The 25,445-nt window shown below is 41.2% G+C and overlaps 1 protein-coding gene across 9 annotated transcripts in view; it reads right to left on the reverse strand.

The window, feature by feature from the left end:
* Window positions 1-25,445, reverse strand: part of ATF7 (activating transcription factor 7) — a 97,645-nt gene that overhangs the window by 15,429 nt on the left and 56,771 nt on the right. For 6 of the 9 annotated variants that reach the window (XM_044941795.1, XM_025284257.2, XM_025284260.2 and 3 more), the window contains 5 exons: window positions 14,925-15,021; window positions 9,978-10,096; window positions 5,675-5,812; window positions 1,373-1,530; window positions 243-342 (listed from right to left, as the gene is read on the reverse strand). In XM_044941795.1, the coding sequence (XP_044797730.1) occupies window positions 243-342; window positions 1,373-1,530; window positions 5,675-5,812; window positions 9,978-10,096; window positions 14,925-15,021 (612 nt within the window). The remainder of the gene's footprint in view (window positions 1-242; window positions 343-1,372; window positions 1,531-5,674; window positions 5,813-9,977; window positions 10,097-14,924; window positions 15,022-25,445) is intronic. The other 3 variants (XM_044941791.1, XM_044941792.1, XM_044941793.1) reach the window with 1 other exon arrangement.

Consider the following 25,445-nt stretch of genomic DNA (forward strand, 5'->3'; position numbering starts at 1 on the left):
AATCAGCAGGCTGGCAAGATCAATTCCTAGACCAGGAGCCAACAGTCCAGATGAGCCTTTGTCTAGTGTTCCATAGTGCTGGATTGGCAGCAGTTAGTGAAAAGTATGGGCAGGCTGCCATGCTCAACTAATACAGACCAGAGCCCATGTTTCCCTGGGGCTCATGTGTGTTTATGAGCATTCAGGTGGAAGGGAGGGGTTCGTGTGTTGGTAGGGTTGGCTGCCCCAACTACAGAACTCACCGATATAACAGAAGGCATCTGTACTGGAGGCCCTGGCAGCACAGGCATGGTCTGTCCATTAGCAAGATGCATGACGAGAGGGAGGGAGCCGGTGGGAGACCTAGAGGAGATATAAAGTGAAATGCTCACAATACAGACTCCTTTGCCAATGATCTTCTTCCTGTAATTATAGCAGATTTCCCCAGTCTTTTCTAGTTATGGTAACACTGTAAAATGTTGACACCCTCATGATGGCAGATAAAGCAGGGAATGCTACTTACCTTACCTTATAGATGGAGAGAAATGGCAAGACCTTTACACCTTGCAAATTAAGCAAACACTACTGAATTCAAGTGGGTGGGAAGCTAACTACTGAGTTTAGAACAAATAAATAAACATTCCTACACTGGCATGTATAAATTCTGTGCTACCTTAGATAAGGACTACTTCTATCAAAGTTGCCATTTTGCAAGGCTGTGTCATATGATAGCCAAATCTGAGTAAGTTACTCCTGTTCCTTTCCATGTTTTGCTCTACTCTAGCCATTCCTTTGTATTGTTCTTAATGGGTCTAGAGAACAATAAGCTTTCAGAGGCTGAAGCCTGACAACAGCCTCTTTAACCCATGGGTACCTGGAGACAGGATCTTAAGTCATCCCATTAGGAAATCTGCATGGGCCACGCTAGGAGTGAAGACAAATAGACAAAATTAGGGATAGCAAAGACCAAGAGCCTTAACTGGGACTGAGGGGAGCAACCCGACTTAAAAAAGATGACTTAATGGGTTTCAGCCCCTCATTCAGTAGTTCCTCCATAAACTTCTATAAAATTGAGGCCAAGAACTAAATATATACTTTCCTGTGTGACCTCAACCATTATAATGAACTTCCTAAAGTTCAAAGGATTCTTCTTTTAGGCTGAATAAGTATTAAACCTCCAAATTAAGGAAGTACACGCTCAAATAAATACTTGCTTGCCTACCAAAAAGGTAAAGAAGATTCTGTTTATGGGGTGAAAAAAATTCATTTTGAGACACAATCTCAGTAACTTGTTTTCCTTGAGAATTCAGAAACAGTCTCTATTTTATAAAATAATTTCATACAGAGCAAAGAGATTTAAGCTTTGCTGCTTCTCCCTGCTCTCTATACTTACCCCAGTTGCCTGTTGGATGGGGGAGCCTGTGTGATGACGGAGGTTGGGGAAGGAAGGGTTGGGTGAAGTGGATCATAGCCCAAATGGAGAGGCAGGGAGCCCGGGCGTACGATGGTAGGCGTGGGAGTAGAGATCACAACAGACTTTGGGGCAACATCCTGGGGAGAAGAACCAACAGATCACAAAATGCTTTAAGGGGTGCTTATAGGGAAATACAGAGCTGGTAAAATCTAGTATAAATTTATTAGAAAGAGCACTCAGGCTACTAAGGTAAATCGTGACCTGATTCCACGGTGATCATGGATCCACACCTCACTAACCCATTCAGAAGGAATGATGAGTTAAGACCTTTGGTTATCTCCCTTCCAGGGATAATGGCAATATGAGTGGGATGACAGTTTGGAAGACCACTTGAAATCTCTGTAGAAGCATTACAGTAGCATATAAATTCTAAGGAGTGATATAATTTTTGTTTGTTTTGGGGCCATGCTGTGCAGCATGTAGGATCTTAGTTCCCTGACCAGGGATTGAACCTGCATCCCCTTGTAGTGGAAGCATGGAGTCTTAACCACTGAACCAAAAGGGAAATCCCAGGAGCATTATAATTTTTCGTAATCTAGGTACTTTCATTCTAAACTTGATGCTCAAGTGTCCACTGATCTCTAATGGGAAAAGACAAGTATAAGACTGGTAATAAGGCAATCCAATATCTCCTACAGACCACTTAAAAAAAGGGCTATGGAAGTCTGAATAATGACCATATTGTGATAAAACAAACTGCTTCCCATTGTTAACCCATTAGGACCTTAGACTGCCAGTGCCCACAGTGGCCCTGAAAACTTCTCTAAGCAGCCTCTAGGACCTGGCTGCTGCTGGAAAGAGGAGGAGGGGAGGATAGCTGCAATGTTTATGGAGGGAATAGTTTTGAGATGTTAGCAAACTAGTTTTGGAGAGGTTAAGATGAGGTACAGATGCTCTATCCACAGTGGATACTAAATAATAACCACAGTAGAGGCTGGAAGGGGCCATAAGGAGACTCCTGAGGTTCTGATAATATTTTCAAAGTGTTGGTTATATACACTGTAAACTGAAAATTCAGTAAGCTGTATACTCACAATTTATGTGCTTTTCTGTATGTGTACTATATTTAAATAAATTTATAAAAAATAATATCTCACAAAGTGATTGCTTCAAAAAAGTAACACTAAGAATTCTGATAAATATTTCCTTCGAATCACTTAAAAATGTTCCTTTGGGAAGATTTTTTTTTCTAAATGGTTTAATGTTCAATTTATGAATTATGTGATTTTTCATTTTCACTTATTAATTGAAGTAGTACAACACATATGATCTAGTACAATATACATAAAGTATATAAATTTAAAGGATAAAACAAAAATACATATGTAAAATAAAAACAAAGCCCAGTTTTAGCACCCCAGAACATTCTCCTGTGTTCCTTCCTAATTCATACCTTCCCTCAAGAGGTAAAGGGTTTCCTCCAATTAAAAATAAATAAATTAAAAAAAAAAAAAAGAGGTAAAGAGTTGAAGATGAATTCTATCATCTTCAAATAGTTTTGCCTCTTCTTTACTTTTTTTTGGCTATACGGCATGTGGGATGTGAGCTCCCCAACCAGGGATCAAACCCATGCCCGCTACATTGGGAGCTCAGAGTCTTAACCAATAGATTGCCAGTGAAGTCCCAGTTTTGCCTGTTCTTGAATCTGATGTAAATGGCTTCACATGGTACGTACTTTTGTGTCTGAAATTTGTTGTTGTTGTTGTTCAACATAATGTCCACATTGCTGTATATATCATTAGTCTATTCTTTTTTAATGCCATGTGGTATTCCATTTTAGAAATATACCACCATTTATTTATTCCCTTGTTGAAAGACATGTGGACTGCTTCCAGTTTTTTTACTATCATGAATATGAATTAAATTGAAGAAAGTGGGGAAAACCACTAAAGCATTCAGGTATGACCTAAATGAAATCCCTTATGATTATACAGTGGAAGTAAGAAATAGATTTAAGGGACTAGATCTGATAGACAGAGTGCCTGATGAACTATGGAGGTTCGTGACATTGTACAGGAAACAGGGTTCAAGACCATCCCCAAGAAAAAATAATGCAAAAAGCAAAAATGACTGTCTGAGGAGGCCTTACAAATAGCTGTGAAAAGAAGAGAAGCAAAAAGCAAAGGAGAAAAGGAAAGATATAAGCATCTGAATGCAGAGTTCCAAAGAATAGCAAGGAGAGATAAGAAAGCCTTCCTCAGCGATCAATGCAAAGAAATAGAGGAAGACAACAGAATGGGAAAGACTAGAGATCTCTTCAAGAAAATCAGAGCTACCAAGGGAACATTTCATCCAAAGATGGGCACAATAAGGGATAGAAATGGTAGGGACCTAACAGAAGCAGAAGATATTAAGAAGAGATGGCAAGAATACACAGAAGAACTGTACAAAAAAGATCTTCACAATCCAGATAATCATGATAGTGTGATCACTCACCTAGAGCCAGACATCCTGGAATGTGAAGTCAAGTGGGTCTTAGGAAGCATCACTATGAACAAAGCTAGTGGAGGTGATGGAATTCCAGTGGAGCTATTCCAAATCCTGTAAGATGATGCTGTGAAAGTGCTGCACTCAATATGCCAGCAAATTTGGAAAACTCAGCAGTGGCCACAGGACTGGAAAAGGGCAGTTTTCATTCCAATCCCAAAGAAAGGCAATGCCAAAGAATGCTCAAACTACCGCACAATTGCACTCATCTCATACGCTGGCAAAGTAATGCTCAATATTCTCCAAGCCAGGCTTCAGCAATACGTGAACCGTGAACTTCCTGATGTTCAAGCTGGTTTTAGAAAAGGCAGAGGAGCCAGAGACCAAATTGCCAACATCTGTTGGATCATTGAAAAAGCAAGAGAGTTCCAGAAAAACATCTATTTCTGCTTTATTGACTATGCCAAAGCCTTTGACTGTGTGGATCACAATAAACTGTGGAAAATTCTGAAAGAGATGGGAACACTCAAGAGATGCCTCTTGAGAAACCTATATGCTGGTCAGGAAGCAACAGTTAGAACTGGACATGGAACAACAGACTGGTTCCAAACAGGAAAAGGAGGACGTCAAGGCTGTATATCACCCTGCTTATTTAACTTATATGCAGAGTACATCATGAGAAATGCTGGGCTGGAAGAAGCACAAGCTGGAATCAAGACTGCGGGGAGAAATATCAATAACCTCAGATATGCAGATGATACCACCCTTACAGCAGAAAGTGAAGAAGAACTAAAGAGCCTCTTAATGAAAGTGAAAGAGGAGAGTGAAAAAGTTGGCTTAAAGCTCCACATTCAGAAAACTAAGATCATGGCATCTGGTCCATCACTTCCTGGCAAATAGACGGGGAAACAGTGGCTGACTTTATTTTTTGGGGCTCCAAAATCACTGCAGATGGTGATTGCAGCCATGAAATTAAAAGACACTTACTCCTTGGAAGGAAAGTTATGACCAACCTAGACAGCATATTAAAAAGCAGAGACAAAAAATAAATAAATAAAAAGCAGAGACATTATTTTGTCAACAAAGGTCCATCTAGTCAAAGCTATGGTTTTTCCAGTGGTTGTGTATGGATGTGAGAGTTGGGCTATAAAGAAAGCTGAGCCCTGAAGAATTGATGCTTTTGAACTGTGGTGTTGGAGAAGACTCTTGAGAGTCCCTAGGACTGCAAGGAGATCCAACCTGTCCATCCTAAAGGAGATCAGTCCTGGGTTTTCATTGGAAGGACTGATGTTGAAGCTGAAACTCCAATACTTTGGCCACCTGATGCAAAGAGCTGACTCCTTTGAAAAGACCCTGATGCTGGGGAAGATTGAGGGCAGGAGGAGAAGGGACGACAGAGGATGAGATAGTTGGATGGCATCACCGACTCAATGGACATGAGTTTAGGTGAATTCAAGGAGTTGATGATAGACAGGGAGGCCTGGCGTGCTGCGGTTCAGGGGTCGCAAAGAGTCGGACACGACTGAGTGACTGAACTGAACTGATGAATACAACTGCTATGAACATCCTTATATACTTCTTTTGGTAGACATATGCACTAATTTCTCTTCCATACAGACTTAGAAGTGGAGTTGCTGGGTCAGAGAATAGGTGTTTTTATATAAATCCTCTAAACAATTAACATTTATTTAAACATAATCAATCCTTCTGTATCACACTATGTTTATACAACTATCACATCAAAACATCATCTATCAGTTAAAGTTTCAGATGACTCCTGGTCAACAGCTTTACCTTCTCCTTAAGCGGTGGGGAGCAGGGGCTAGAGGCAGGACTGTCAGGTGGGGATGAGTCTACCTCCACTGGCTCTTCTTCTTTGATTTTGATGTCTGGTGTAGAAGGCAGAGACATGTCAAGGGGCCCAGAAGCAGCCTGTTAAAAAAGAGAAATGAGCATAGTTCAATCCCATGATTCCCTTCAGGTTTGATCTATATCTTCCCAGTTAAAAGATGAGGGAATATACTTCTAAGAAGTTCAATCCTTGGTCAAAGCACCAAACTGAAAGTCAAAGAAATGTGGAACCCAGATTTTACACACAACTCTGGCCAAATCGTTTAACTTCTCAGGGCTTCTGTTTCCCAACTATAAAATGAGGTTATTTACACCTGCCTCACCATGGATGAACACTGATAAAGATTCTGAAAGGAGGGGAAAAAAACCTTTAAATGCCTATGAAGACTGTGAAAGGAGAAAATAAAAAAAAGATGTCATTTATCCATCAAATTCTATGATTATTTTTTAGGAAAGCACAACGATTCCTGAATCCAGCGCCTTCCTATCCTCAACCAGCTCCACTGGCTACTAGAGAGCTGTGAACACTTTTTCTGCCAATCAGAATGACTAGGTTACCCAATTATCAAAAGCAAACAAAATAAAATTGGCTATTAAACTACTGTCAATGAAAGAGGAAATATCTTTTCTGGGGAACTCTCCATGCTTGATGGTGTTCTCACCCCCAAATCTGATGCTAGGCGCTAGAAGTTAGGAAGATAGGGTTTTGGGGTAACAAAGAAAGGAAAGGTTGATCATTTGATCAGTCAAAGAAACTAGAACTTGGGACTAGGGGCAGGACTGGAGAAAACGAGAAGGGAAAGAGCACTCTTCTGGCAGTGGTGCAATCACCTCAGAGAACTGGGGAGCCGTAAGTGGCTTTGAAGAGAACAATAAACCGTCTAAGATGACCCTGATACTACACAACAGGGAGGCTGGCGTTGCAGTTCAGTTTCATGACAAAGTGGATTCTTGGTTCTATTCTTCCCACATCCTAGGCTTCTTGGTGAAAGAGGAGCTTGTTTTTAATCTATCCCTTGCTATTTTAATCACTAGAAATCCTGGTATTTGAGTGAATTGAAGATAATCTGGTATCTACTACATTAGAGAAGGTGGTAATGGTTCTTTCTCTCCAATCTGATAAGGATGAGCAACAGCAAAGATGGTTTCCATTTCTGCCCTCATTTTTTTCTACACAGATGTCAGGTCCAAGTAGGCTAATTCTTGGATCCCTGAAGTCAGAGGGTGGTGGGAAGGAGGGGCCTCTTAAGTAAATACAACCACAAGTTTAAAATCTCCTAGAGGCATCTCCTAGAAAAGTTGTGGTTCAGAGAAGTTTTGGGCTCATAAAACACTCCTGGAGATAATTTTCCACTGAGCCTATGCTTCTCATCAAGAAGAGGTGAAGACCACTCCTGACCAAGCAGGGAGAAACACCAAGAGATGCCCAGTGAGTAAAGGCATGACTGTGTCAACTGAGCTAAAAGGGCAGTGGGAAAGACTTGGAGCCTTTAAGAGGAGGCTAATTTTCTTGAATTTCCCTATAATGAGTTTGGTTTAAAATCCTTCACAACCTGGTGGAAACAATTTGACTGATTTCTTTGTTTGGGGCGAGGAAGAAATGACAGGGGGGATGAAGTAGAGAAACTGTAAAATAAAATTATACCACATAGATTGTAAGCAAGTGACTGATAGACCACGGCAAGTTCTGCCATTTGAAAGGAGAACTACAAATATATGCCACTGAGTTTCCCCCAACTTTCTTTTAATACGTGGGAGATAACAGGAAATGAAGATGACAGAAAGCTATAGAACTTGGAAGGACCCCCAGTGATAGGAACACTTCATTCTTATAATTTAAGATGGATGGAAAAATTGTGCACAAACTCTTTTGATTTACCTGCTGATAGCTTATAGTGAATGGTGTTGGATTTGTGGCCTCGAGAGGAGAGAATTTTGATCTGGGGCCAGAGACAAGGCTTGATCACTCAGAGTTTTGGGTAGCAGAAGTTTTATTACAGTGTAAAGAGACAGCTTCAGACATAGACATCAGAAGTGGGCAATGAGTGCCCCAATCACTAGTTTGGGTGGGGCTTTATATACTTTTTCAGTTGGTACCAACAATAGATCAAAAGGGTATCTTAAGGTTGTAAAGGTCTTATCAGACCCACTCCCACAACATAATCTTAAAATAATAGGATTAGTCAGAAGGTTTCTGTTAATGAGAAGCATGTCTCCAAGAAAGATACATTGTTGCTGCTGCTGCTAAGCCGCTTCAGTGGAGTCCAACTCTGTGAGACCCCATAGACTGTGACCCCATAGACGGCAGCCCACCAGGCTCCCCTGTCCCTGGGATTCTCCAGGCAAGAACACTGGAGTGGGCTGCCATTTCCTTCTCTGAGATATATTGTTGTTATATAATAATTATATACTATATACAGAGCTTAAGGAAAAACACACCATTGAGCAAGATGTGCTGTTCTGTTGTGTAATCCTTAGCTCTGGACTTAAAGTTGGTCTCAGTAGAAACAGATTGTTGCCATAACAGCTCAGAGCTTTCCAAGGGCCCTGGTCTCCTTATCGACATACCTAAGAATAAGCTCTCTCACTGCTATCTCCCTCTTAGAGGGAAAGAGTCCTCCCTGGAAATTTTTTCTTAAGTCTTGGCTTTCCTGTATTCTGATAAGATTCCATGCCTCACTGCACCATCCAATTATGGGAGGTACATGTGTTAATGTGTATATGTTCTGAGATAGAGATACTGGAATTTTTTCTGAATTATTATGGAACAGATATCTGATTTTAAGTAGTGACTAATAACCCAGAATTATAATTCTAAAATAGAGTAAACTTTGACTTTTTCTTTTGCCCCCAAACCCCTTATTCCATGGGAACTATTTTTCTTTGACTCTGCTTCTTGAACTATTTCCTCTGATCTTCCAAACTAAAGGATTCTCTAGGGATCTTGAATATAAAGGTTAAAATCATGATCACAGCATCTCAGAATCTGAAGTGATTCCAATATTTTAATCCTCTCCACAATATCTATCCTAAGAGACCTCCATATAATTGGACATACCTTGTGATAGCTTCCTATCCTGGTCCTATTTCTACTTCTGGGCCACAGAGAGTAAGTTTAACCCCTCTCTTACACAAAAACTCTTCAACTATTTGAAGACTGCAATTTTGTTTCAATAAAATTTCTTTTCACACTTCCCTGGTGGTTCAGGGGTTAAGACTCCACATTCCCACTGCAGGGGGCATGGGTTTGATCCTTGGTTGGTGAACTAAGATCCCAAGGCCACTGCTGCTGCTGCTGCTAAGTCACTTCAGTCGTGTCCGACTCTGTGCAACCCCACAGACGGCAGCCCACCAGGCTCCCCCATCCCTGGGATTCTCCAGGCAAGAACACTGGAGTGGGTTGCCATTTCCTTCTCCAATGAATGAAAGTGGAAAGTGAAAGTGAAGTCACTTAGTCATGTCCGACTCTTAGCGACCCCATGGACTGCAGCCCACCAGGCTCCTCCATCCATGGGATTTTCCAGCCGAGAGTACTGGATGGGTTGCCATTGCCTTCTCCCCGCAATGGCACTGGGTGTGGCCAAATCAAAATAAGAAAATAAAACAGGAGACAAGTATGATCCTTTCTATGCAATAAAATGTGTATGCAGGAAAAAAAAAAAGCGGTTTCTTTAAATGTTCCCAAAGTGACCTAATTTCTGGTTCTTTCACCATCCTGGCTGATCTCCTTTGAAAGGCTTTTAAGAACATCCTTCCTTAAGCTTAATGTCTTCTTGACTATTACTACAGAGTTATTCGGAGGTAGGAGTTACATACACTGAAACAAAGAAGAGTCAAAATTCAGTAAATGTCTACTGACTGGCTGACTGAATAAAACAATCCAGGTGAGAAGTCTGATTAGTGCAGAAAAGAGTGGGATTTGGCAAAAAACCAAAAACCCATTATATAACAAAATTTGAGTAACATATCCAGAACAAAAATAGTTTAAAAAATAGATTACTGAACAATGTCCACTAGAAGGGCAAGAAAACTGGTTTTTGATGAAGACCCAACACTTGTGCTTATCCATCACCTGGACCCCCTAAAGACTTGAATGGCTGACAAGGATAAGTGAGTATTATCTGGTTCTATAGACCCAAGCCCATAATTTGTTGCTTTAACCAATTATGCAAATTATCCCAGGGCACAGTGCAAGTTGCCTAGATCTGAACACCAGCAATTTTTTAGCAAAAGTCCCGCCTCTTGCCTTTTTTTCATCTTCATCTGCAGCTTTTTTGAATTCATGTTCAAAGGAGTTAGCTAGTTCATTGAAGAGTCCCACCTCTTCACAGTTCTTCAGGAATCGAGTTGGAGTAGGAGTTTGATCTGTAGACATGAAAAGAAAAGGAACCTTTATTTTAGTTTTGATCCGAAATTAAAACTAGAGAGCACATCAAGAACACATTTTTATTCTTCTGTTTGGAAAGAACCTCTGTGTTTAGGCAGGTTCACTTTTATGGAGCCCTGGTCAGTAAAGACTGGTGCTGGGCCACCAGAGGGCGTCTGCGCCGTGTCGCCTCAAGGCCAGCAGGGGGACGACAGAACGGTGTTCCGTTGTGTGACCATCCATATGTAACCGCCTTTCAGAGGCTGGTTTCAGCCCCCTCACCCCCAAAACAAAACAAAAACTGCCCGCCCAGGTGGAGTCTGTGAAACTTTTAGGTGGGAAAATCAAGTACAGTTAAGTGACATTTTCTGTTTACACTTATTCTCTGCTAGGTCTGAAGTGAGTAGGTGTAAGCAGATGGACACTAAAATCTGATAAGGAGAAGAGACTGAGGATCAGATGGCTGAGTCTACTTGCTAAAGCTACCAAGTAAGAAATGGTGCCTTGTTTTTCAGCTGTCACTAAGGTAAGAGTCTGTTACCTTCTTGAAGGCATTCCAGGCACATCTAGGGGCTGGGGAACAAGATAGCAAGATCGTGAGCTAGAAAAGGAAACTGCAAACAATAGACCTCACTGCACGGAGACCTGGGACCAAGAGCAAATTCCGGAAACCAGGATATTTGGATTTAGATTTGCCAGCCAAAATATCCTCTCAGAGGCTGCACACATCTTTCCTCAGCACGCTGCCTCTGCCCTTGGGAAGAAGGAGGCTCTGGGTAACCCACGGGAACTTTTCAAGCGACTTGAATTTGAGATTTGAGCTTCTCTCTCCCCATCCTGTTTTTCTAGTTTTCCCATGCTAAGTTGCTTCGGTCGTGTCTGACTCTTTGTGATCCTATGGACTGTATCCGCCAGGCTCCTCTGTCTATGGGATTCTCAAGGCAAGAATACTGAAGTGGGTTGCCATGCCTTCTCTGGGGAATCTTCCTGACCCAGGAATTGAACCCGTATCTCTTATATCCCCTGCAATGACAGGTGGGTTCTTTACCACTAGTGCCACCTGGGAAGCCCCTTTTCTCTCTTAGGTCAGTTGAATCTTGTTCTCTGGTCCTAACTCAATTATGACGGTTTTCCTTGCACTGCTAATCACCTTGGGGATTCATTTCATATTCCAAACTGCTAAACCGAATGATAGGGGTAGAATGATGTTTAAACAATATTTTAAGGAGTGAGACCTGGGGCTAAAATCACTCCTCCTAGCATGATCAATAGAGAATAGTCCAGTGGGATTTTCCATGGAAACAACGTAACTTTTTTTTTTTTTTTAATTTAAACAAAACCTCTTCTGAATCAGAGTGTTTGGAAAACTTACCACTAACCTCCCAAAATAGTTTTAAAAGGTTCTCTGGCAGCTTTGGTTGGCCAACGATAAAGCCACTTTCCCTCCATCCCCGGGTGAGTGGAGGTAATATTCCCTTATGCTTAGAGAGTACTTCAGTAAGGGCACATAAAAAAATCACAACTCAAGTGGAACAGGACGGGGCAGCTAAGGGCATGGTTACAGCAGAAGAGGGCCTTTTGGATCTCTGATCTGAGGCTCATATAAACTTTTTCCATTCTTGAACAAACAGCCAGAAAATGTATATAAGAAAACCCTTAGCTTGCTCTGATGATTCCAGAGAAATCAACAGGTGTTTATTGAATGCTTTCTGTGTTTTGCTGCTATATGTATAAACTGTGTGTACGTTGGGGGGAGGGGGAGAGGGAGAGATAGAAGTATAGGAGTTTGGGCCAAAAAGAAGATATGGTTCTTGCCACAGAGAACTAAGAGGATGTTTTTTAGTTGAAGAAATAAAATTAATTTATATAGAGAATATCACAGTATACAAAAGATATGTGCCATGTATGGCAGAGAATAAAACTGTTACAGAAATAAAGACAAATTAATGGCAGAACAATTAGGAAAGATTTCAAGAAGTGGGACTTGAGCTGGGCCTTAAAGAATGGCTTCAGAGGGTAGATAAGAGAGAAGATTAGTAGGCTAAGAGGAGTCAGGCAGGTGAAGGCACAGAGAGAAGCAGGTATGGCACCAATACATAGATGAGGAGAAAAAGGTATGTGCAGGTCAAAAGACAGTCATGTTAGGGATATAAGTTGCATTTAAGATGGGTAAATACCACAGGGCAATGTTATAGAAAGCTTGAAAACCCAAATAAAAATAGCCTTAAAAGATAATGACAGATTTTGAGCAGAGGACAAGAATTTCAAGAAGTCTGGCTTTTCAACAGAATGCAAGATGGATGAGAATGAGAGACCAGTCAAGAAGGCCAGCTAGGAGACTATGGAGGGATTCAAGCACACTGATGGTGGATGGCAGGAAGCATAGAAAGGAATACAACAGTCAGAATTGAAAGAATAAAACAATACAAGATTGTGAGAATATTGATATCACTGAATATCAAAGAGGAGGAGCTGGTTTTGGGGACAAGGAATTCCTTAATTGACAGTCACTGACATTAATATCTGAAAACAGAAAGATAGCCAAGTAAGTGTTCAGTAGGGGCTGAAATACATGTGAGGTACCAGGTCTTAATTTGGAGATATGAGAATCACCAGACTAGACAGGAGAGCTGAAATGGGCAGTGGGATGAATGCCCTGAAACAGAAGGCAAAGAATAACAGAAAAACATTTTATCTCTTTGGGACTGTCCTGTGTCATTTTCTCTCCCCACTCATGGAGGGTGGCATAGGCATTTCCACGCATTTGGAATAACTTCTCCAACTTGATAACTCTGCCCCAAATTTGGTGTGTGTGTTCAGTCATTAAGTTGTGTCCAACTCTTTGCAACCCCACGGACTGTAGCATGCTGGGCTTCCTTGTCCTTCACTATCTCTTGGAGTTTGTCAAACTCATGTCCATTGAGTCGGTGATGCCATCCAACCATCTCATCCTCTGTCGCCCCCTTCTCTTCCTGCCCTTAATCTTTCCCAGCATCAGGGTCTTATTTTCCAATGAGTCGGTTCTTTGCACCAGGTAGCCAAAGTTTTGGACCTTCAGCTTCACCATCAGCCCTTCCAATGAATATTCAGGGTTGATGTCTTTGAGGACTGACTGGTTTGATCTCCTTGCTGTCCAAGGGACTTTCAAGAGCCCCAAATTTACCTCTTTCATAAACTTCTTCGATCAATTTCACTTAATAATAATTCTCTGAGTACTGATGCTGTTTGTATTATTCACTTATACTTGACTTAAAATACTAAAATTTTTTCCACATATACATGCCCCAACAATAAACTTAAGTATGTGTTGCCTGCATACATGTTTATGCCCTCTCCACTCGTCCAAGGACCTTCCCCAGGCTTTTTTAAGGATTACTAATGACAATGTCCCAAACTTTAGTCTTTTTTCAGGAATTACAATCCACAAGCTCCCAGCAAAGTGCCTGGTACACACAGTAGATATTCAACAAATAATAAGGTACAGGAGATCTGTAGGGCAAGCCCCTTCCTTCATGTACAGAACTACGGGAGGAGGTTCTCTCTTTTCTCCTCTGTGTCTCAAACAGCACTTTGGCTAGTAGTACTTAGAGAGATTGGGCTTTCCAGGTGCTGCTGCTGCTAAGTCACTTCAGTCGTGTCCAACTCTGTGCAACCCCATAGACGGCAGCCCACCAGGCTCCCCCGTCCCTGGGATTCTCCAGGCAAGAACACTGGAGTGGGTTGCCATTTCCTTCTCCAATGCATGAAAGTGAAAAGTGAAAGTGAAGTCGCTCAGTCGTGTCCGACTCTTAGCGACCCCATGGACTGCAGCCTACCAGGCTCCTCCGTCCATGGGATTTTCCAGGCAAGAGTACTGGAGTGGGGTGCCAATGTAGGAGATGTGGGTTTGATCCCCAGGTTGGGAAGATCCCCTGGAGGTGGAAATGGCAACCCACTCCAGTATTCTTGCCTGGAAAATTCCATGGACAGAGGAGTCTGGCGGGCTGCAGTCCATGTGGTTGCAAAGAGTCAGACATGACTGAACACACGCACACTTAGAGAAATTGTGCCTTACCTGTATTATTAACTGATACTATACAATAATCATCATTAAATTCTCCACTGGTTAAACATGGAGGTAAGCTTGCTAAACTCAGGCTAAATCAGAACCCCTTGTGGTAGCAAAAGAAAGAGCCCACTTTGTCTGCCTGTCTAGCTGAAAACAGCATGAGAGAACTGCTGCAGTGTTTGAGAGGAGTTGCTGAGAATGCTCCCTTGAGAATGGCACAGGCAAGCAAAACAGTATCTAGAGCAACCGGTGAGAGGTTCCAGTTGCCCAACTGCCCTAGAAAAGCCCACTGTTTGCCCTCAGTCATGTCCACGGTCATAAGGGAAATTGAATCTACGAACCGACAACCTGCCTGCTTGGGGGGAAACTGACACCCAGTGGAAGAGAAGCAGCCAGGCCAGGCCAACTTCCTTGCACTCTTTTGTTCACCCCTTTGCTGTGGGTAGGGAAAAATGTCAAAGGCATCTTTTGTCTGCAAATCTTCCAAACTCTTAATAAAAAGAAGGGAAGGAGGGAATAGACTGAAAACAGCTAAGACAAAAACCTCAACACACCCACCTCAAAAACCGCAGAACCCAATCTTGTATTAAAAACTGAGAGAGTGGAGGGCACAATAGAAACTTGGGAGCTTTTACTGTTCCTTTCTCCTGATTAAATGCAGATCACATAAGGGCTCTTAATGGGAGAAGGGGAGTACAGCTCCCAGTACATCTGGTCCCTGGTATTAATCTTAACTGTCTGGTGATATCAAGGCACGTGGCTTCTGGGGCAGCAAATACCTGCGATGATGACTGAGTCAGTTCGGGCTGGGCCAAATTTCAATGTCATCTCATGCTTGTGTTTATGAACTGCCAGGTGGTCCTCGTTTGTAAATCTCTGAAACGAAACAGAAACAGAGATGTGAAAAAAAAAAGAAGTGACTCAGTGCCCTTTTAAAAATGTCCTACCAAACATCCTACAGTAAGGTTGGTCCCTGGAAAGGGACTGGAGAGGGAATGGGAAGGAAGAAAAAAATGGAAATGATGGAAAAGGAGAGGAGATGGATTCAAAAAGAGAAAATAGGAAAGGAGAAAATGAAGCACTAGAAATCTGGAGGAGAGGGGAAGGGGAAGACCGTAGCACCAACTGCTCTGTAATACCAGGTCCAAATGAGAGAAATGGACAGATTGTTGGTGAAGTGGGATCCAGGCAGGAGGTTCCAAATGAAAAAAACATTAAGGCTAGCTCGTAGCAAGCAAGGGGAAAATAATGTTTAATAATGATAATAAAGGAGAAGGGAAAGGCTGGGTACTAGTTGGTCATCACGAAAATATAGGAAATTCAGAATGAAGCTCTCCATGGTAGGGCTGAACTGGACTATTTATGAGGGGCCTAACAGAGAGATAAATTATGCAGGATTAGGAGAACCATTTAACTTCCTGGCCCCTACAGTGCTGCAGCAGGCGCCTGCCCAGCTATTTGGCTGAGGGTTTTAACGAGCCAGGATGGAGCTGTAGAGGACAGAGGCCCAATGGCCAGAAGTAATGGCACACACCAGCCCCATCGGCCAAATGCTGTCTCCCTTCATCGGGCAGCCCGCCTGGGCTCCATCAGCCATAAAGGGGCCAGTGCAATGCTGTTGACTACATAATGGTAGAATAAAAATGCAAGCAAAAAAAAAAAAAAATTTTTTTTTTTAGGGTAGGGAGAAGCCTGTAGGCAGGATGAGGGAAGAGAAAAAGGAGATGGTATGGAAATTGTATTTATTTAGGGGTTTGGTGAAAGGACAATGAAAATGTGAGGCTAGGTCTGCCTCAGTTTATGACTAAGTGAGACAGGGTTATTGGACAGTAATTTATGCTCCCCCCCTTTCTTTAGAAGGGGGTGGTGAAGAGAACAGATGAACAGCAGTAATTCAAAAGAATGATACCCTCAAAATTCCCTTTGAGGCTGCCTGGCCATGTTCCTTCGTTAAAACATGCCTGCAACACAGTTAACAGCTTGGATGCCGCAGTTTTCCACAGCTCTTTCACTAGCCAGGCTCTGAAACATGGTTCTATTTGTCTTTTTGTTTCTAAAAATAATGATTGGTTAGTCCTCTTTTTTTCACTCTTATTAGATAGATACACATTTCCCACCAAAACTCTTCCTTTGGCTCTCTATCCACAGCTCTTCTTGACTTCAAACCAGTCAGGAGTTGGCTCCATCCTAGCACCTATCTAGGCAAGAAAGCAAAACTGAACTTTTAAAATTTCTTTATTTTACCTAAAAGTAGCTTTCCCCACATTTTCTCTAAGCTCTATCATAACTGAAGCTTAAGACCTAAAATCCTTCCAGGCTAGGCCTACAAGCCTGAAGGGTAAAGGGAATTTTCAATTAAACATATTAAGAATCAAGAAGTAAAAGAATCAAAAGAAGACTGCCTTCGTTGTTTGCAATGGATCCTGGACAAAACTGAATAGACTGTGTGCATATTTAGCCAAGAACTTTAGTTTTCTCCATTGTTGGCCAACTTTAGGCAACGTAGACATTGATTAGTTATCACAGGCATCAACTTTTTCAGTCACAGATTTTTCCCTAAGGAAAGGATGGAGAGAGTGGGAAAGGGGGGGAATAGTCTTTTAACCATGGGTATGACATTTCTAGGTTAAACAAATCAGTGCAGAGGGTTTGGGATTGCTGGGTATTTGGTAAAAGGAAATGAGCAGAACTAGTCTACGAAAGAGAGAAAACAATCACTTTACAGGGACAGGAAGGGTAGCGGATTAGGGTATATGTTTTCAAAATGTACTGGTGATGTTATGACAATCTTTTTTCAAAAATACATTTATAGGTACTTCAATGAAATTTTCTGTAGGTAGTTTAAAAAATTTGGCACAATGTTCTAGAATACACAAGAATGACTTTCAAGCAAAAAGTCCTCTTCTACTATCAGAAATCTAGCTTGGAGAAAGATTTTAAATCTCCAGGCTTTGCTCTAGTTAGGATCATTTAGTATTTTAAAAGGCAACTTCCCTTCTTGTTACAACTTTTCTGCATAGTTGTGATCTGTTTGTTCTCTAGTTCTTGTTCCTCTCTGCTACACAACCCCACTCCCTTCACATTACCCTATTCCCCTTTCAGCGGTTTATTTTTTCCAAACCAATAGCTGGTGTCTGAAGAGAACTGAACATGACTAAAGGGATCTCCCACCCATCAGCATCTCATAGGGTTTTGAAAACTGTGATCATAGGAAAAAAATTACATCTTCATTTTCACTAAACTCTGAAATTTAGCATTCCTAATTCATCATAGAAATTGCACTTATTCTCATATTACATTACAGTTATTGTAAGTATCTCAGAATAGCCTTTCTACTCATCACTATTTCAAAATTATGACAGTCACCAGACCTACCACTAGAACTTACAGACAGTATTATGCTTAAAAAAGCACATGTATTATCAAATATTTTAGAAGTATTTTGATAACTGTATACCAAAATAATCACTTTGTTTGTAATCCTATGTCTTTTATTTTACTGATTTAAAAATATTATTCTGAGGAGGGGTTCATAGGCTTCATCAAACTGCCACTGTGGATTATGACACTACAAAAACTAAGAATCCTTCTGAACTAAATCAGAGTATGCTTCAGAGGAGGAGGGAAAATGGCAGGAGGAGGAGCTTAAGAAGCAGGGCACTGGCACGGTTTGGCTCCAGTCACCTCTCCCTGCCAGAGTAAGGAAGAGAATAAAAGTTTACTAAAGTTTTTTTTTTAGTGAAAGAGTGTCGAGGTTTTTTAAATTTCCAGTTGTGTTGGTGTTTGTTGCTGCACACGGGCTTTCTCTCGTTGCGGAGGGTAGTGGCTACTCTCTAGTCGTGGTGCACGGGCTTCTCTAGTTGTGGAGCACAGGCCTCGGGCGCATGGGCGTCAGTAGTTGTGGCCCAGGGGTTCGTTAGAGATATGGCTTGAGGGTCCCGGAACACCAGCTCAGTAGCTGTCGTGTGGGGGCTTAGTTGTTCCATGACATGTGGCATTTTCCCGGACCAGGGATTGAACCCATGTTCCTGGCATTGGCAGGTATATTCCTGTTCGCCGCACCACCAGGGAAGTCCTAAACTTTTTTTTTTTTTTTAATCAAAGCGAATGTCAATTTGGCTATTATTTTCATTGTTCCTTATATTCTCTCTTGTTATATTTAAGAGTTAACTCAAGAATTCTCTGTGAAGTGTCAGTCGCTCAGTTGTGCCTGGCTCTTTGCGACCCCATAGACTGCAGCCCACCAGGCTTCTCTGTCCATGGGATTTTCCAGGCAAGAATACTGGAGTGGGTAGCCATTTCCTTCTCCAGGGGGTCTTCCTGATCCAAGGATTGAACCTGGGTCTCCTGCACTGCAGGCAGATTCTCTACCGACTGAGCTATGAGGGAAGCTTCTAGGTGAATCTTGAACCACATGCTTAGGAAACCATCCCTTTAAAAGCAATTTCTCAATTAAAAAGTCTAAAATTATTCAGTGATAAAAATTTGACCTTATTAAAAATAGATTATTCTATTGAATTAAATAAAATGGGTGGAGAGGCTTCTTAAAAAGATCTCCTTTTTGAATTATTGCCCATTTAAAAATCCAGCTCTCTCATGTGTTAATACAGTTAGTGAGTCTTCCTTTGTTCTTTGCTCTTACCTATTCCTAAGGTTTTGGCAAAGAGCCACTCAATTTAGGGGAATATTCACTCTGGTTGTAGAGTAAAAAATGATACTTTTCAATAAATGTATAGATATTAACCATCTCCAAGACAACTGAGGGTTGATATTATTCAAAATTGGACTGAAGAATTTAAGTTATACTGGATCACAAAGGCAGTTTATATGCCTTGGGAGAAGATGTAAATAGTAACACAATAAAGTTGTGAGTTGAGAGTCTTATTTGCCCAAATAAATGCATCAGGACAGCTTCTTGGCATAAATGGGAGAGGGAAAGTATTATGTGCTAATTTGCATCATAGCTAGAGCCCAAGATGACTTAGATTTGCCCTATCCAATATGGTAGCCACTAGCCACATGTGGTTATTGAGCAATCGAAATGTGGCTTGTCCAAATTGAGATGTACTGTCCCGTGCTGTACACACAAGGGCTTCCCAGGTGGTGCAGTGGGTGAAGAATCTGCCTGCAATGCAGGAGACACAGGAGGACATGGGTTCCATCCGTGGGTCAGGAAGATCTTGGAAGAGAGCATGGCAACCCACTCCAGTATTCTTGCCTTTAGAATTCCATGGACAGAGGGAGCCTGGCAGGCTACAGTCCACAGGGTCGCAAAGAGCTGGACACGACTAAAGAGACTTAGCACCCACTCACGCATGTACTAAGTCAAAACACATACTGGATTTTGAAGACTTAGTATGAAAAATGAAAAAGAGAACATAAAATATCTCAATTTTATTTTGATTCTATGTTGAAATGATATTTTGAATATATTTGCTTAAATAAAATATATTAAAATTAATGTCACTTGTTTATTTTTACTTTTTAATGTGGCTACTAGGAAATTCAATACTACTTATGTAGCTTGCATTTTGTGACTTGCAATATATTTCTTTTGGAGAGCTCTGATCTAGATAACATGCCTGAAGATCCAATGGGAATTTTAATCATGTGCCACACTTAATTTTTTTTTTTTTCCTCCAAATTAACTTTTTTGGCCTTACTGCACAGCTTGTGGGATTTTAGTTCCCCTACCAGGGATGGAACCCATGTCCCCTGCAGTGGAAGCACGGAGCCCTAACCACTGGACTGCTAGTGAAGTCCCCAAACCTGCTTCTTTCCCCTCAAACACTTTCTCTAAATACAGTTTACACTCTATGGTAGTGGTTCACAATTAGGGGCAACTCTGCCCCCCAGGGGACACTTGGCAATGTAACATTTGCTTATTACAACCTAGGGAATGCTACTGAACTATAGAGGGCAGAGGCCTGGGAAATGCACTGGACAGCTCTCTAAAATAAAAACAAAATTATCTGACCCCAAATGTCATTTGTGTCTCTGCTGAGAAACTCTGCTTCAAGATAACAGGGAAAAGAAAAAACAAACAAACAAAAAAGCTGTTTTTTAGTTTCCTTTGCCGAACTGCCAACACATGTTTTTGGATATGAAACTTGGAAGGAAAAAAACACAGGCAGAAAACTCGCAACCTCATTTCAGAAAATGGCTGATGTACTGCCAATCTGCAAATACTTAGGAGAGGGAAATTAGGAAGATGAGACAGAAGGCACTGTAACTGGGAGAAGAACAGACTAAATGCAGCTGTCATGCACTGCCTTGTTAGTAGCAAAGAGGTAACACCAAAAAAGCAAATCGGCTATTTCCTTTTTGGCTATTTTGGATTTTCACTCCTCAACAGAGGGAAAAAAAATATCAAGAAAGGAAATTTTTTTAGTTTAAAAAGCATAAAATAGACTACAGGACTATGAGGAAGTCAATCTGAAAAGTGATAGTATCAGAATGGGCACAGAAGGTACAGTTTTGGTAAAAAATACTTTCCATTTCTAGGAGGTTTCATTCTCACCCAGTCTCCTGTAATAAGAAACTGGACTCCCACCTGCTAGTAAACGGACTAAATAAACAGAACGAAGTAAAAAGTTAGGAATGGCTTGAAGAATAAGCACAGTGGGAACTGGAAATCAGGAATACATGTCAGTGAATGAAGCCTTAAGTTTTTAAAAAGTTGATGTATAATGTATATAAATTGCAAAAATCTCAAGTGTAGAGCTCAATGAATTTTTATATAAGTATGAAAATAAATAAAGTGAAAGCGTTAGTTGCTCAGCTGTGCCCGACTCTTTGCAATCCCATGGACTGTACTGTGTCAGGCTCCTCTGTCCATGGAATTCTCCAGGCAAGAATACTACAGTGGGTTGCCATTCCCTGCTCCAGGGGATCTTCCCAACCCAGGGATTGAACCCAGGTTTCCCACATTGCAGGCAGATTCTTTACTGTCTGAGCCACAGGGAAGCCTACGCTGGTGTAATCACAACCCAGGTCAAGACAGAAAACATTTCAGGCTCCCCAGAAGGAACCCTCATACCCCACTTTTCTTAAGCTTTTAAATGAAATAGTTATATAAAACTTAGTACCTGGCACACAGCATATATTCAGTTAGCTCTCCCCTCTTTCCCTTTTTAAATCTTAAGGTAGACAGGTATATTTAAAAATGAGTTTTTCTTTGTAGAATAATTCTAAATGAGTCAATGCAGAGAGAGTTTTTTTCCTAATCCCGTTAAGACAAGTTTCCCAGACACTTGTTGAAATAGCACCGCTAAACAGAATTGAAGAGAAGGCTCAGGGCAAATGAGAGCTTAGCCCAAACTAAAGATAAATTTTTGTCTATTGACTTTGAGCCAGGCATAAGCATATGGGCATTAGAAATGTAGTAGTTTTAAGCTAAGTCCTTGGTAAATTTTTGTGACCAATGAAATTTCTGTGCAATATGCACTCCACCCTTAGCCAAATTCATTCCTGAAATGTTGTTTTTGGCCACCACAGCTCCAGTTTCCATGTGGATTTGCCTCACATTTTAAAATGCTCTTATATCCTGACCTATGATTAATTCACGTCCCTTTCCTTGTTTTAGAAGAGAAGACTGGGGGAAGGAGACAAATCAGAACTCTTTAGTTACTAGGAAATGAGTCCTGGATGCCTAAACTATCAGGGAACTGAGTTTCTACTTATGATAGTCTGAAAAATCACTTATGCTGAAACCTAACTATACTCTTCTCCAAAGTTTGTGGGTTTGGCAGCACTTTATGAACAGAATAGCTTTCTTTTATTATAATATCTACACTCAAGCATATCCTGATGAAAGAAAATAGTTTGAAAAAGCAGGAGAAAACTGATAACTATAGGTAGAAAGCTCTAGAATATAGTGATATTGGTGCTGAGCAGGGTGGAAAGAATAGCTGACCTTTTCAAAAACACTATTTAATCACTTCAACTGATCATGTATTCTGAAAGAACAAACTGGGAGATCTCCAACAGTCTTACGCTTCTCACCCTCACTGGAGAACTTCTATTCCCAATGCAAGATATCATTTAGGTTTGGGAAAGCGGGGAAAGGGAGAAGGGAAGGGACTAAACACACACACCTCAATCCAACATAACTTTCATTTGTACCTTAGTTAATCTTAGGTTCCTGCTTTCTACTTCAAGATGCTGCTGTTTATGAAATGAGTCACACATCCTGCTTTGAATGCTTCATGGCTCTTGAATGAATCATTTCAAAGCACAGGATTGTTCAGCAAATAAACACAACCACAGCAGCAGCAGCAGCTCCTAGGCTGCATGTGTGAGCAAGGTAATTTATAGAGGAAAAATAAGAGCAGGAAACTTCTTCCCAAAATATTCTAAGAGAAAAATGTTGTCAGGGGAATGAAGGATATAAACTGAAGGGAGGGGGAAAAAAATCCACCAAACTGTACCTAAAGAAAATCCTTCTGTCTGTGGACTGAGACATTTTCTGCTTGGAAAAGGCTGTTTGAGTGTCTTAAAGAGAAGATTTTGGCAGATGACTAAATTAGTCCATTTTGAAAAAAGAAAGAATTTTTAGAGGAGAGACATTATTTGATAGTTGGCCTGGCAGAGAAGCCATCTGATAGAATACAAGCCCCTCAAGTGCAAGAATCCTCATTCATTTATGGAAGTACCATGAGCACTGAACAGTACCTGCACACAGTGGATGCTTAATAAACATTTGTTGAATAGATGCCAACTAGCATATCACATTAAGGGCGACAAAGCACCCCCAACTTAGAAAACTCTTATTCATGTGTACAATGGTGCGAGCATTTTCATTATCAATATTCAAAAGGGGAGTTGATATTATTATAAACATTAGATCTTTCCTATAGAACTAAAGGCTGGGCCCAGTGAGGACCAAGAATACTCTAATGGGAGGAGCTTAGAATAAGAAAAAAATAGAATTTCAAAAATTAAGACAACATGAAAAGGTCAAAACAACAGCAAAAGGGATTTAAATCACTGAGAAGAATTTCTCGACTCTGAGGGTGAGGGGGCTGAAATCGTTCCCAAAGGAGATTTTAAAGGAATGTAAAATGTATTCGTTTTCTGGACCTCTTTTATTTTTATAACTATTTTCTCCTGTCCTTCCATTAGTGCTTTCTATCCAGGTGAGTCTCTCCTGATCTGCAAAATGCACTTGTTTTCAATTTTGTGCCTACACACAATCCCTCTACTCTCAGACATGCCTTCCTCTCTTGCCTCAGTTTATCTAAATACTATAACCTTCCAAGGCTCAGCTGAAACCCAACTGCTTTTTGAAAGTTTCTCTAATGATTCTAACCTTCAGTAGTCTAACTTCCCTGAACTTGTATGGCACTTTGAACAATCTGCACCATATAATTTAGAATTCTAGTCTACATGGTCTCACAGTCTTTATCCTTTAAAGTGGACTATAAACTACCAGACAGTTAAAAGTGTATCCTACACTTATTTTTTTTTGGTCATGCCAAGTGGCTTTCAGAGTCTCAGTTCCCCAACCAGGGACTGACCCAGGCCCCAGCAGTGATGGCGCTAAATTCCGACCATTGGACCACCAGGGAATTCTCCATACTTATTCTTTACCCTCCCAACCAACCCCATCTTGGGGCTTAACTTGGCAGAGAGCACACAATGGGTACTCAATAAATTCCTTTTCCAGTGATTCAGTTCAGTTAAGTCGCTCAGTCGTGTCCGACTCTTTGCGACCCCACGAATCGCAGCACGCCAGGCCTCCATGTCCATCACCAACTCCCAGAGTTCACTCAGACTCACGTCCGTCGAGTCGGTGATGCCATCCAGCCATCTCATCTTCTGTTGTCCCCTTCTCCTCCTGCCCCCAATCCCTCCCAGCATCAAAGTCTTTTCCAATGAGTCAACCCTTTGCATGAGGTGGCCAAAGTATTGGAGTTTCAGCTTCAACATCAGTCCTTCCAATGAACACCTAGGACTGATCTCCTTTAGGATGGACTGGTTGGATCTCCCTGCAGTCCAAGGGACTCTCAAGAGTCTTCTCCAACACCACAGTTCAAAAGCATCAATTCTTCGGCACTTAGCTTTCTTCACAGTCCAATTCTCACATCTATACATGACCACTGGAAAAACCATACCCTTGACTAGACAGACCTTTGTTGACAAAATAATGTCTCTGCTTTTTAATATGCTGTCTAGGTTGGTCCTAACTTTCCTTCCAAGGAGTAAGTGTCTTAATTTCATGCCTGCAATCACCATCTGCAGTGATTTTGGAGCCCAGGAAAATAAAGTCTGACACTGTTTCCCCATCTATTTCCCATGAAGTGATGGACCATTTGCCATGATCTTAGTTTTCTGAATGTTGAGCTTTAAGCCAACTTTTTTACTCTATCCTCTTTCACTTTCATCAAGAGGCTTTTGAGTTCCTCTTCACTTTCTGCCATAAGGGTGGTGTCATCTGCATATCTGAGGTTATTGATATTTCTCCTGGCAATCTTGATTCCAGCTTGTGCTTCTTCCAGCCCAGCATTTCTCATGATGTACTCTGTATATAAGTTAAATAAGCACGGTGACAATATACAGACTTGACGTACTCCTTTTCCTATTTGGAACCAGTCTGTTGTTCCATGTCCGGTTCTAATTGTTGCTTCCTGACCTGCATATAGATTTCTCAAGAGGCAGGTCAGGTGGTCTGGTATTCCCATCTCTTTCAGAATTTTCCACAGTTTATTGTGATCCACACAGTGATTAGGTCAAGTTTTATATAGTGGTATAATTGTTGAAAAGCTTTTATCACCTTTAGATTCTAAGACCTTTAACAGGTACACTTTCAGAATGATCTGCTCCCTTTCCATCTCCATTTCCAAAGTATATTTCACTAAGCAAATAAATGAGAATCAATGTATCCCCCTACTATTTTGTTAAGACACCAGGTTCCCTTTATTATAGAAAGGCACTTTGGACACTTTCAATAACTGCAGTTATATTGTTGTTGTATGAAAGGGCATTCAAGCCACGGCTTGCGGATCAATTTACTGTCTTTGGGTATCTGATTCCATCACTGAATTTTGGTTGATGTAGCTGCAACATCATGTCCAACTCTTTGCGACCCTATGGACTGTAGCCCACCAGGCTCCTCTGTTCATGGGATTTTCCAAGCAAAAATACTGGAGTGTGTTGCCATTTCCTTCTCCAGGGCGTTTCACCACCCAGGGATTGAACCTGGGTCTCCTGCATTGCAAGCAGATTCTTTACCAACTGAGCCACCTGGGAAGGCCTCACTGAACTTTACTACCAACTAAAATGTTCTGTGCAAAAAAATA

The sequence above is a fragment of the Bubalus bubalis genome, chromosome 4, assembly GCF_019923935.1.
Source record: "Bubalus bubalis isolate 160015118507 breed Murrah chromosome 4, NDDB_SH_1, whole genome shotgun sequence".
Lineage (NCBI taxonomy): Eukaryota > Metazoa > Chordata > Mammalia > Artiodactyla > Bovidae > Bubalus > Bubalus bubalis.